Here is a 13,384-nt window from a genome sequence, read left to right as displayed (position 1 = left end):
ATTCCTTTAAGGGAGATGCGTTCAGGCTGGAAGACATCTGAATTTTGCAGGACAAGAATAGTCCAGCCCAATGTGGGCTCGATCTGTACAATGCATTAATAGAAACAGTTTTAGCTCTACATTGTATGTAATAAAAGCAGCAGACCAACCTGTTGAATTCCTCATTCCAGGTTGGATTTTTGACATCCAGGACCCCCTTGCCAAAGGAGCGCAGGTTCTGCAGTCTACCCTGGAAGCTGGCCTCTATCTTCTGCAGCTTGCGGGTCAGCTCTGGTCCTGTGCTGCCTCTGAAGCATGGCATGTCTCTCTGTTGACCGTCCTCCCAACGGGCGAACTGGTGCTGGCAGTCACAGACCTGACAATTTATGGAAATACAAACGTGATATAAAAAACAACAACAGCGCTGGACTGAGCACAGTGCTGCGGGAAAGTATTTGCCCCCTCAGAGATTTCCCATCATCAGAGAAAACTTTATGTCAGACAGTGATAGCCTGAATAAGTATTAAACACAATGTATAAATCATTATTTGATTTATTAAGTGAAAAAAGCCATGCGAACCAAGCTGGCCCAAGATGGAAAAGTGTTTGGTCCCTTGTTAAATCTTGAAATCAAATTTAATTAACCCCAATTCTTGAGAGCTGAGTTCCCTTTAACTAACCAAGTTAAAATCAAGAAATGCCTTAAATAGAGCCTGTCAGCCAACATGAAGTAGGCTAACATCCTGTCTTGGTCTAAATAAATGAAATTGAGAAATAAACATTACAGGCTTTTTTTTTTAAGGCTTTTTTACTCCTGCCAACAAGAGTGAGATCCATGATTCACAAATGGAGAAAATACTGAAGCATCTCTGACCTTAAAATGGACTCGATACAGAAGGCGGAGGGAGGGGTTCTGCTTCAGCATCAGGAGACACTGGACAAGGTATCTCCTGATGTGGTGAACAGGGGACCAACCCAGAGGTCAGAAAGATCCCAGAGCAACTTTTAAAGCACATCAGGCTTCACTTCCTTCAGGTAAGGTCAGTGTCCATGATTCAATAGGAAGAGACTGTGGGGGGAAAAGGCCTTCAAGCGAAAAATATCACTGCTGAACCAAAAGTACACAAAGACGAATTTCAAATATTCCGTGGACTGACAAGACAAAAGTGAAACATTTGGAAGGTATGTGCCATGTTACATCTGGTTTAAAAGTCAGAGTATTTCAGAAAAACATGACGAGGTTGCTTTGTTGCTTCAGACCCAAGATGACTTGTTACAATTCATGGAACCATGAAATCTGTTTTCTGTAAAGCTCAAGATCACTTTGGTTATGTCCCAGAACAACAGCAAGTCCACCTCTAAACAACTCAAAGAAAAACAAACCAGAATTAAGGTTTTGGAATGGCCTAGTCAAAGTCTAGACTTATAAAATCTGTTGGAAACCACATGTGAAATATGTTGTTATGGAGCATTATGTTTAAACCTAAACTGGAAAATCCTTCAGCCAAGCTGAGTTAGAACAATTCTGCAAAGAAGAGTGGGCCGAAGGTCCTTCACAGTCACGTCAAGGACAGTTGTTGCTACAGTGGCTGGCACATCCAATCAGCAGGTTTTTAAGGCAGGTCAGGTTGGTTTGGAGAGCAGGTTATCTTTGTCGGATATTAGAATTTGTTTGATGATCTTAAGTATTAAAGTTTGGATAAAAAGCAAAAACAGAACCTACCTGTAAGGGAGTAAATACTTTTCACAACACTGTATTTAATTTTAACTAGTAGTTGTTTCCTTTGAATATTTTCTTTTGCACTGTCTTTATTTTTTAATAGAGGGTTAAAATACTGCTGATATAATTACCAGAAAATAACATTTAGTCATGTAAATCATTAAGTGACTCAGCAAAACAAGCCAAAGAAAAAAAGTAACCTCAAGCAGATTTCTGAGCCTCATAATGAAGGCATCAATCCCCACCAAAAACCTTGCTTGGTCCAGGAACCAGGCTTTCTCAGAATACCTGCAAGGAGAGACACACAAAGAGACGTCTACGTCACGGATAACCTGCAAATACTTTCAAGTAGATGTTCTTTTCCTGCTTATAATAAACAACCTTTCCTTGTCTAAACTTTAAATCAGTCTCAATTCACAGCAATGATGTACAGTCTAGACTGGCAACCACATTGACCTTAGAAAACATTTCAGAAATCCTACGTATGTCCTACTTGTGATGAAGCTGTGAGACATGCAGGTAAGTTTCTTTCCAGGACAGGCAGCACTGGATGCAGTCGTCGAGGACTCGCCTGCTGGATGACAAATGGCCCTCGAAGATCCCGTCCAGGGAGATGCTTTGGCTGCACAGGCGGATGATCTCATTACTCATCTGAAAGTTTGCAGAACACAAACATTTGTCACCTTATGTACTTCTAGGCAGGCTTGGGTTTTTTCCCTTTTTCTTTCTGGCTGTCTCCTGGTAAAACAAGACAAAACCATAATTACATGTTTTGGTACCAATGCAGAGTATTTATTTGGTTGAAAATGTGTTTAAACTCCAGTTACAACATCCAACGGGGCTCAGTTGGGTGTGTGTAAATGTTTGGTAGTATTCTAAAGTGAGTTTTTGGTGTTAATAGTAATTACATAAGATATAAAAAGTCTACACACCCCTGTTAAAATGCTAGGTTTTTCTGACATAAAATTAGGCTGCGATCAGTCGTTTCAACTTTTAACATGAGCAACACCCTGCATTAGTTGGGTGAAACACCAAGGAACAAGATGGAATACAAACATACCCAGGTTGGGTAGGTGTGCATGCCTTTAAAACCAAGCAGTCGTCTTTAAATGGAGTCTTTCATCGCCCACATCTTGACTTTGAAATACATATATTTACCCAAAGAACCTAATCAAGGTTCTTCACTCTTACTGGATCTTTAGGACATATCCCTTCCACTGCCCTCCTCGGCTGAACCCACATATTTCCTGTCAGATTTAGTTCTGAACTTGGACTGCGCCACTCCGAAACGTTTGTTTTTCTTTGGATTTACGCATGGACTGGACTCACAAATAAAATCCTTCTTTGTCATCAGCTGTTTAGCAAAAACCTGATGGTTTTGGGTCAAGAATGAGTAGAACATCTGACAGTTCAGCCAACCCCACGGCGAGATGCTGCAAGCACCCTGTTTCTTTATTGGGTATAGTATCCTCTTTTCTGGGACAGAAATAGTTTTAATTGTACTTAAACAACAAGACCTAACATTTTTAACCTCATTAAACAAAAGACATTAATAAAAAAAAGTGTTTTAGCTAAGGAAAAAGTTTTAACACACTACCCTCTTGTAGCAGCTGTTACTCCCTTTAGCTGAAACAACTTGAGAGAAGCTTCTTGCAGCATCTACCGGTCAGTTTGCTCCACTCCTCACATTCATCTGTGAGATGTTTGAGGGGTTTCTTGCATGTTCAGTCTTTTTCAAGTCATCCCACGGAATCTCAAAGACACTGAGATTTGGAGTTGGGCTCAGGACTTTTAATATCTTGATTCTCAGCCAGTCCTTTGTGCATTTATAGGTAGTTTTGGGGTTATTGTCATGCAGCAGGGTGCAGATCTGCCTCAGTTTCAGCATTCTTTTTTTCATTTTAACATAAATGTTCCTCCAACACCCTCTGATACTTTTGTTTATTATTAGTTCGGTTTGTTACTCATATTTAATTAGTGAATACTTTAATAAACTATCCCATAGAAGCTCATAGTTATTTTTCTCATCCTCTTCAAAGGATGCATGGATGGATGGACGGACGGATGGACAAATGATACCATGCTACAATTTCATTTAGCACTAATATCCAGCACAGTATGGTGGCGGTTCTGTGATGCTGTGGGCCTCTTCCTGGGGTTGTGTTCCCATTTATCAAATTAAAAAAAATGGTTCTTTTCTTTCTCATTTTTAGTGTGAGATTATATTACTGAGATAAGAAAGGAACAAAAGCTTTTTACACATCCTAACCAGTAAGTGTGTGAGGGTGCTGTCTGTGTACAGCAGGAGGGACTGTGAGGCAGCACACAGCTATTAAAGACAAAGCAGTTATCATGTTGGTTATTATTTGTTCTCTAAACAGACTTTTGATGTAGTTCTGGGTCCCCTCGGTTCTGTGTGTGAAAGCGAAGAGTATGGGGGCTTATTGAGGACATCTGTTTCTGCATTAACAAGACAAGACCACACTGTGGAAAAAAGACTGATAAAACCTTTTACTTGCTGCTGGGAGGCTCGAAGTACTTCCACTCTGATTGGAATGACTGTGTGGGTATATGAACCGTATTTCAAACTGCTCATATAATAAAATATAAGGAGAGTTAACCTCCCAGCTCGCATGGTGGGAATGAGACATGTCCATGTACCTGACAGAAGAGCCCAGTGATTCTCTCGCTGCTGTTGTAGTGGGGCGAGTTGTTCCAGATGGTTCGAATGGCAACAACGATGTGTCGCAGCTTTGAAGCAATTTGTCTCGGCTTGAGCTGGGAAAGCTCTTCACAGGGCTTCTTAAGTAAGGACAGGAAGGTCAGGTTTGACTCCGCCTGCAGGGAACATTCCTAGGAAGCACAGACATTTAGGAAAGATGGTGACTTGCGTGATTATTATCACTTTTCTGTGGCTTTACTGATATTAGCAAAAGATTTTAACTCATTTTTATCAAACAAAAGCTTTTGGTACTACAGCATTATTCTGCTAACAGGAAGTTTGTTTGTTTTTCACCTACAACAGTTTGCAATAATCCTGTATTTTGTCCACCTACAGCATCCCTTAAAAGTATTCACACCCCTCTTAAAGTCACAGGGTTTGGGGATATCAACAATGATAAATCATTTAGGAACATTTAACCACGTATGGTTTGAAATCCTGTACAATTCATTGGAAAAACACTAAAATAAAGACAGAACAATCTGCCTGCAGAAGTGTGCAAACCCTTAAACTAACATTTCTTGAAACACCCTTGGATTCAACTTCAGCTCTCAGTCGTCTTTTGTTGGAGTCTACTAGTATCTTGACACACATCTTAACTTATAAAGCATTTTCCTACTCAGATGGCTCAGACAGTAATGGCACTTTGAACCATTCATAACCTCATCTGCCTCAATAAAAACTCCAACCTAATCTAAAGAAATCTAACCCCAGATCAGGATTCTGCCTCTACCATGTCCCACTGTGTTTGATGTGATCTTTTGGTAATGTTCAGTGTTGCCAAAGATACCTTTTGTAGTTAATTATGACCTAAAACCCCAAGCTAAGCTTCATCTGACCTTAGCACATTCTCCCACAAGGGTTTGGGAGTTCTCAGCAACATCTGGATGTTTTACAGCCCTACTTCTTAGTCCAGTCATATGGAGAATACAGAGAATAGATTCACATTAAAAACACAAGCTCTGCTTGATGGATAAAGGTGCTTCAACAAAGTCTTAGTTTAAGGTGGAACATATTTATGCAATCAGCATTTTAGTGCTTTTTGTTTTAAATTATTTATACTTTTCTTTTATTCCTGACTGTTTGTTTTTCAGTAGGATTATACAGATTTTAAAGCTGAAACCACATGTACATACACTGTATAAAAAAGGTCTAAAGAACTGAAACGTTTGGCCATAATGACTGTTGCTACATTTGGAGGAAAGAAGGAGGAAAATTGCAAGCCTGAGAACGCCATCCCTATTTTGAAGTACGGTGGTGGCAGCATCATGCTTTGTTGGTATTTTGCTAAAAGAGGCAATTTGTGCACTTCTCAAAATTAATGAGGAAAGAACATTAGGTGTAAATTCTGAAGCATCTGCTCATGGAAGGAAACCTGAAACATCTGAACCAAGTCACAGTTAAGGGCAATTCGAAGGAGAAGTAAATAAATTTCTCTCTCATCATTTTGGCATTTAGCAAATAAAAATAGGTTTGGGAATCCTAACTGACCTACCAGGAAAGAAATAGTCTGATTTAGTGACAGTGAGAAAAAATGGGTTAAATCTTTGCCTATTTTATACAGTGTATGTCATGGTTTTACATTAACATAAGTAAAGTAAGATCTGGCATTTTTACAGCAATGCGCTCACTTTTACATTCACTGCCTGCAAAACTCTTTTACCTGTATTTCTGTGGCGAGCTCATGAAAGCGCTTTAGGTATAAGGACTTGGCAAGCTGGAGGATCTTCTGGATGTCCTGGATCTCCGTCTTCAGAAGCTGCTTGCTAATCTCCGACAGCTTCGTGGAGAGACTCTTCCAGAACGCGATCTCCTGCAGCGGGCCGCAGTTGTCCCTGGTGTCCATGGTCTCTTGGACGTTCAGTAGCTCTTTGATCTGATCGCTCCAGTGGATCATTATTGCTGAAGCAGATGGCATGATTCAGTGATCAAACAAGAAATGTAAAGAGAAACAAATAAAAACTGAAAAAAATGGAAGGAAGTATTTGATATGTTTGAAAAAAGTCATGTGACTGAGGAGGAAGTATCTTCTGGGGTCTACATGTGACAAAAAATCACCTGGAGAGATGCAAGTGAGTATAATGTTACGTATAATGTTGACCTTTTCCTTTGAATTATTACTCCAGGTCAACGTGAAAATCAGTTTTTTAGCAAAAACAATGAGGAGGAGAAATGAATTCACCAACTTCCTGACATAAACAGCCTCTTAAACTCACTCTCAAGTCTCTGCACCAGCTTCTTGTCTTTGCTGGTCTCCTCAGCAGAGCGCTGCAGGGCTTCCACTGGGATGTACAGAACCGTGTTTCCTGCCTTCTTATACAAGTCATCTGCTCAAGAACAGAAATATGTGAAAAACTCAACTGGTACTTGAAGCTAACAGTAGATTAAGGCTGATTGTGCAGGCCATGTAGAGAAGAAAAGTTGTGTATTATTTTCTCACCAGTAAGGCCAGCAATAAACCAATGCATGTCCCTAGTATATTCATCCTTATTTGTCTTTTTGTAAGTGCTGAGGGCAACTTGGGGGGCATGCAAGCAGGTCATGTCCTGAAGCAGCCTCTGGAGGGGTTCCCCCCTCACCGTGTCAAACTGTACGGCTGCATCGAAGGTTTCCTCTGTGATTATGGCTCCTGGCACACGGCTGATGTAGCACAGCCCCTCAACCACTTCCCCCTGTACAAATAACGTTCAGATGCAGAGATGAGGAGCAATGGCAAGGAATTATAACAGTAAATCGTTTTCAGTAATTCTGTGGATGAATTGATTTAATAAGCTTGTTTAAAACGTATATATAAAAAAAAAAAAAAACGAACAAAAAAGACTAATAAATAACTCTAGAGCATAAAGAATTACAATGTGCCAGAACAGAAACACATCAGCAGAGACCATCAGTTTAGGAATAGTTATAGGAACATCTCCGAAACAAATTAAAGTCCCTCGATCTACAGTGAGAACGTTAATAAGTTAGAAACATTTAACACAGCTCCCAATTTGTCCCAGCAAATTAACTTGATGCTCAGGCTGTCTAATAAAAAGAAAAACTCAATAGCTTGGTATCAGACTCTGCAGGCCTCAGTTAGCATACTTAATATTAAAGTTCATGACAACACAATAAGGTCTGCAAGGAGAAAGATTCTTCTCTCTAAAAACAACACGATGGCATTACTTTTATTTTACTGGGCTGCATCTGAATTAACCTTTGGACAGATGACATAGAGATGTTTGTCCAGAATGCACGCTTGAAGAAACCTGCACAAACACCTCACACCAACTGTCAAGCACAGTGGTGGAGGTGTGATGATCTGGGCTTGCTTTGTAGCCACATGAACTGGACATGGCATTGGACATACGCTCTACTTTAAGTTAAAGTATTGGAAAGTCATCTGTTCAACAGGACGGCATTCCCAACCACAGCCGCAAATCTACTACAGATTGGCTGAAAAAGACAACACTCAAGGTGTTGAAATGGCCCAGTCAAAGTCCAGACATCAATCTCATTAAATGCTGCGGTACGCCCCAAAAGGAGCATTGCAGAAACAAATGTCTGCAAACCTCAATGACTAAGGCAACGCTGCAAAGCAGATTTGGTGAAAACCGTACTGACAGCAGGTTGAAGAAATATCCTGATTAGATTAAAGGTTTGCTTTAAATTATTTGAAGAATCTTCAAAAAATATGGAGACTAAAATCCGACCTAGCGTGAGCCCGTAAGAGATCCTGCATTTTATTCGTCCAAAAAAGCAACTAAAACAAACATTTTAATCATGGAGAGAAACTTACAGGTAGAGGGGTTTTGTAGTCCACCTGAAGCCCGTTTGATCTGTGCATGAAGACCACCACGCATGGGATAGAAGTATCCACAACAAACTGATCCAGGGTCTTCATATTGTCCTCTGTCCATGAGTCCTCAGTTACTCCAGAAATAGACACACAGCTGATGAGCATCTAAAAACAGACCATTTAGTGGTTCTGATCAAAGATAGAACAATAGGCCATATGGATATGATCATTGAGGTATACCTGACGGATGCTGTTAATGTGATCCTCTTCCATCTTGTTCCTCCGTGGCTTATTAAGAGTTTTTCTGTTGAAGTTATGACTATTATAACACTACAGTTTCTATCGGCGTTTTTCTTTTTGGTACTATTTAGAATTTATCGAGTGCCGCTAATAAATTATGGTTAGCTTAAAAGAATGGTCAGGGAACATAAACGTTCGGTGGTTTAAAAGTAACGTCTAATATTTCCAGCTTTCTGCACTTTATGAAGTTAGATTTCGCCTCTTCTCATAAACGGTAAAAAAAAAAAAAAAAAAAAAAAAAACCTTTACACGAGCTCATTCAGACGTTAGCGTTATTATTTTTTATCGTATCTATTTCTTCTCTTTCCTCCATTCAAACCCAGGCCGCTCTGCGTGTGTCGGGACGTCGCCATGGAAACGACTAACAGCAGAACCCCCGGTGGTCGTGGCTATTTCAGTTCCTTTTTAGGATCCGGATCATTTGACTCGGTTCATCAAACAAAAGAGCCGATACTTTTAAGCTCCCCAAACGGCGTTTTTCATCCACTTCCAGCGTTTAGACCAAAATAAGTTCTGTTTTTTAGCTAGAAAATTAAACAGGTTCAAATTAGAATTTCATCGAAAGGTTTATTTCAGAAATAACTGAAGCATATAAAGTATGGAGGACCAGGAGAGTCACTGAAAAAGAAATAAAACCATTTCAAATTTAACATTTAAATGATACAATTAGAAATCCAATTTGAAAAGATTTTTGTTAATGCACATTTTAAATTTAATTATTAAAGAGGAATTGTAAATTGTATTTATCAATCCATTATTAAATGCTGCAAATTGAAAATTTATTTTTAAATTCTATTTCCCAATGGAGATTCAAAAAATAAAATTCATAAATCTGATTATAAATACCTTTCATTTCATTTTCTTTTTACTAGGATTTCCGTGACCCTTCTGGTCTGAAAAATTAAACCAATCACAGTTGCTCATCGGATGTAACTGGCTCTCTCATTGGTTAGATAGCTGTGTATGAGCAGTGTTGCAATCCATGTGCGGCTGTCTAACCAATGAGAGAGCTGGTTACATCCGAGGAGCAAATGTGACTGGTTAAATTTGGTTTTCAGTGTCCTCAGGGACCAGAAGGGTCACGGAAATGATAAACAGAGATGGTAAAGTAAACAGAAAATGCAATTGCAAAAAGGATTTAAAAGTGCAAGGTGAAAAAGAAACGGAAATGGAAAAAGGAATTACCTTTTTAAATGTTTGATAAGGAAAAGTATTTATAATCATATTTTTGAATTGTCTTTTTTAAATCTCCATTTAGAAATAGGATTTGAAAATACATTTTCTAATTACAGTATTTAGTAATAAATTGTAAATAGAGTAGATTGTAAATACAATTTACAATTCTTCTTTAGTAATTCAATTTAAAATTACAAAAATTTCTAATTGTATCATTTAAATGTTGAATTTGAAATGGTTGTATTTCTTTTTCAGTGATTCTCCTGGTCCTCCATAATAAAGCACATTCATTATGCACAGACTTATTTTCTCAGTGTGGGTTTTGATGATGATGGCCATATAGTTTAATGAAAACCCAACATTCATCAGGGAGTTGTTGGTTTCCTCCATCATAAGGGTAAACTACAAAAGTTCAATGCTAAAGACGGTGGCAAGTTGAATGGGAAAAAGTGCATAATTTGGAGCTTTTAGGTAACAATCTGTCACGGTTTACTTGATATTGGACCCCACAATGCAGACGAGCAGGCATCGTGATGGTAAGTGAAAAAAGGTTTAATAACAAAAACTCACACTCAGCAGGAGGCAGGAACAAAACAAACGGGCAGGCAAGACAGGCATGGCATGATAAAAAAAAACAAGACTTGGTTTGAAAACAAGACATGAACATGAGAGATGTCTCTGCGACGACTAACAGAACAGGTGTGAATATATGGCGTGAAAACCAGGTGGAGAAAGGAGACAGATTAACTTGGAGCAGGTGAACCGAATAAACTTAATTAACAGAACAAAACGTGACTGGAGCAAAACAGAGACTCTTGAACACAAACTAGAAAAACATGAAGCAAAAGCATAACCAGATCCGAAAACCAAACTTGACAAAACATGAACAAGACGACAAAACAAAAGCATGAACCAGGAAAATAAACAGAAACATGAACTGGGAAAAACATAAGGAAAAAACCCAAAACCAAAAACCAAACAACCCCAAATCATGACAACAATCATATGTTTGTCAAAACAAACAAAAGTCTCAATAATACGGTGGAGGCCTCAACAATCTCCTGGATCAAAAACTACCTTAGAAACAGACCACAGTTTTTGAAACTGAAGGGTTGTCGGGTGATTTTACAGTCGTGGGGTGGATCAGAGGTGGACAAGAAGCTAAGTACAGGGAGCTGGTGGACCGCTTTGTGGCATGGCGTGGAAACGATCTCATCTTGAACGGGAATAAAACAAAACGAGATGATTGTAGATTTTAAGAAAAAGAAATATAGATCAGACACTATTGCCATCATGGGAGAAAAAGTGGAGGTGGTGCAGGAGTATAAATACCTCATTGTTCACCTGGACAACAGAGTGGAGATGCAACTGTGAAGCCGTCTACAAGAAGAGACAGAGCAGACTGTACTTCTTTAGGAAGCTTAGGACCTTCGGTGTTTGCAGCAAGTTGCTGCATATCTTCTATAAGTCTGTAGTGGAGAGTGTGATCTCTTCCACCATCATCTGCTGGGGAAGCAGTATCAGAACCAGGGACTTAAAAAAGCTCAACAAGCTGATAAAGAAGGCTGGCTCTGTACTGGGGACTCCTGTGGAACCTCTGAGATCATTGTGGAAAGAAGGATTCTTCATAAAATGAAGAACATTATGGAGAACCCTGAACATCATCTTCATATGACTGTTGTACAACAGTGTCTTCAGTCAGAGGCTTAATTAGATCTGCTGTAAGACAGACAGGAGATCCTTCATGCCAACATCCATCAGCATCTAAAATGGCTCGTTGAAGAAATCTGCATTACATGAGCTACAACATAATTTAATTTCCCTTTTTAATAAGGTATTTTGGAATTGAATAGAATATTGTAATATTGTTAGACCGCTTTTGGCTTTGATTACAGCCCACATTTGCTGTGGCATTGTTTCGTTAAGCTTCTACAATCTATCATTTATCTCTGTCCAGAGTTCCACTCATTTTTTACCAAGATCTTGTAGGGATGATGGGAGAGTCGGACCGCTGCACAAATACTTCTCCAGCACAAGCCCAAAGATTCTCTGGTCCAGACTCTGGTGACCAATCCCTGTGTCAGAGGGATGTCTCATGCTCCTCGAACCACTTTTACATAATTTAAGCCCAGTGAATCCTGGCATCTTTAAAGAATTTCATTGATGGTATAATTTGGTCATTCAGCATATTGAGGTAGTCAGCTGATCTCATTCTTTGGGCACATATTGTTGCTGAACCTAGACCTCACCAGCTGAAACCACCCGAGATCATAGCACTGCCACCGCAGGCACTAGGCATGATGGGTGCAACTCCTTATGCCTCTCTTCTTACCCTGATGCATCCATCAATCTGGAACAGGGTATATCTGGACTCATCAGACCACAATCCTTTCCCAAAGCCTTAGAGTCCAATATTTATGCTCCCAGAAAATTGAAGCTTTTTTTCCCCCAATTAGCCTCACTGATCAGTGGATTTCTTAAGGTTACAGGCCCAATCCCTTGAGTTCCCCGCGCATTGAACCTAGTCGGGAGCTCTGCTGTAGTTTTATGATTTGATTTTACCAAATCCTTAAGGGATTGCAGATCTCTGCAGATACAAATTTTTTCATTCAAATATCTTCCACGAAGATGACGTTTCCTCAACTGTCTATCCAGTTTTTAATTATGTAATGGACATTTTTAACTCAAATTTTCATCAATCTCCTTAACATGTTTTCTTTGCTTGCTGCATGCATATAATTTGACCCTTCAAAAACAGATTAATATCTTTTCAACGACCACAGGATGCATCTCAACTTAAGAAATGAGACATTACTAACTGGATCAGGGTTAAATAACTTGTTTCGTTAACGTTATGCCTTGTTAAATCCAGGTAGTGACTATTTTAGAACAGGCATTGTAATTTACAGAAATGTATGCATAAATCATGTCGCTCTGTCTGTTATGAATGTGTGTGCTAGAAAAGATTTGAATTGAATTAGTGGATTCTGATGATATTCGAATTCATTGAGCTGTACCTGTATCTATTTATAAATAATTAGACAAAATTTATCACAATGGGATTTGAACACATTGTCATGCACTCTCCTCCCTCTCTGAGACAGAACATACACACCCTGAGGAAGTCTGTGTTTGGTCTTTCAGGAGGACAATCTTTAACTCTGGATACAACCTTGAACTCACCCTCTCCCTCCTTGGTGCGTTCTCTCTCTCATTACAGGAAAGTTCTTCCTCCCGGCTCACTTTTTTCTGTCGTTTGTCTCTCTCTCCCCCTCTCATGAGTTTTAAGTCTTTTCCTGCAGGGACTTCTGGTGTTTCTCTAATGAAATACTGACTGACTCCAGACCTTTTGTGTGTGCTCTATTCTTTTTCTCAAGGATTTTCCACTTGTGTAAAAATGCATATAATGATTTAAAAATGAATAAGCTCACATTTACAATGTGTTTCTAAGCTTCATACTGTTACTGCTTTGCTTAACAATAAACTACATGGAGGAGCTGGTACATTTGTTCAAGCCTGTTCATTGCATGTTGCTATATTGTTTTAGTAGGGATTGCCAGTACCTGAAAGTCATGTCTTTAGAAGGTAGGAGAAAAGAAAATGCATCAATGATTGTCAAGAAAGTCATTCCTGTTAAGAAGAGTGGTCATAAATATACAACCAGAACTAAGCCACAACCTTGTTGATACAGACATTAAGTGTGTTTCTC

General features: G+C 39.2%; 1 protein-coding gene across 3 annotated transcripts in view; it reads right to left on the bottom strand.

Moving 5' to 3' along the window:
- Positions 1 to 8,721, bottom strand: part of dnah2 (dynein, axonemal, heavy chain 2) — an 88,117-nt gene extending 79,396 nt beyond the window's left edge. For 2 of the 3 annotated variants that reach the window (XM_047386720.1, XM_047386722.1), the window contains exons 1-9: positions 8,440 to 8,721; positions 8,200 to 8,364; positions 6,862 to 7,093; positions 6,638 to 6,748; positions 6,085 to 6,323; positions 4,361 to 4,552; positions 2,193 to 2,350; positions 1,900 to 1,987; positions 150 to 355 (exon numbers count right to left, since the gene is read on the bottom strand). In XM_047386720.1, coding sequence (XP_047242676.1) covers positions 150 to 355; positions 1,900 to 1,987; positions 2,193 to 2,350; positions 4,361 to 4,552; positions 6,085 to 6,323; positions 6,638 to 6,748; positions 6,862 to 7,093; positions 8,200 to 8,364; positions 8,440 to 8,472 — 1,424 coding nt within the window. In that variant the 5' untranslated portion in view covers positions 8,473 to 8,721. The remainder of the gene's footprint in view (positions 1 to 149; positions 356 to 1,899; positions 1,988 to 2,192; positions 2,351 to 4,360; positions 4,553 to 6,084; positions 6,324 to 6,637; positions 6,749 to 6,861; positions 7,094 to 8,199; positions 8,365 to 8,439) is intronic. The other variant, XM_047386721.1, reaches the window with a different exon arrangement.
- Between the last annotated feature and the right edge of the window lie 4,663 nt (positions 8,722 to 13,384).

The sequence above is a fragment of the Girardinichthys multiradiatus genome, chromosome 14, assembly GCF_021462225.1.
Source record: "Girardinichthys multiradiatus isolate DD_20200921_A chromosome 14, DD_fGirMul_XY1, whole genome shotgun sequence".
NCBI lineage: Eukaryota > Metazoa > Chordata > Actinopteri > Cyprinodontiformes > Goodeidae > Girardinichthys > Girardinichthys multiradiatus.
Note: the sequence above shows the minus strand (reverse complement) of the source record. Positions and strands in the feature narration are given on the sequence as shown.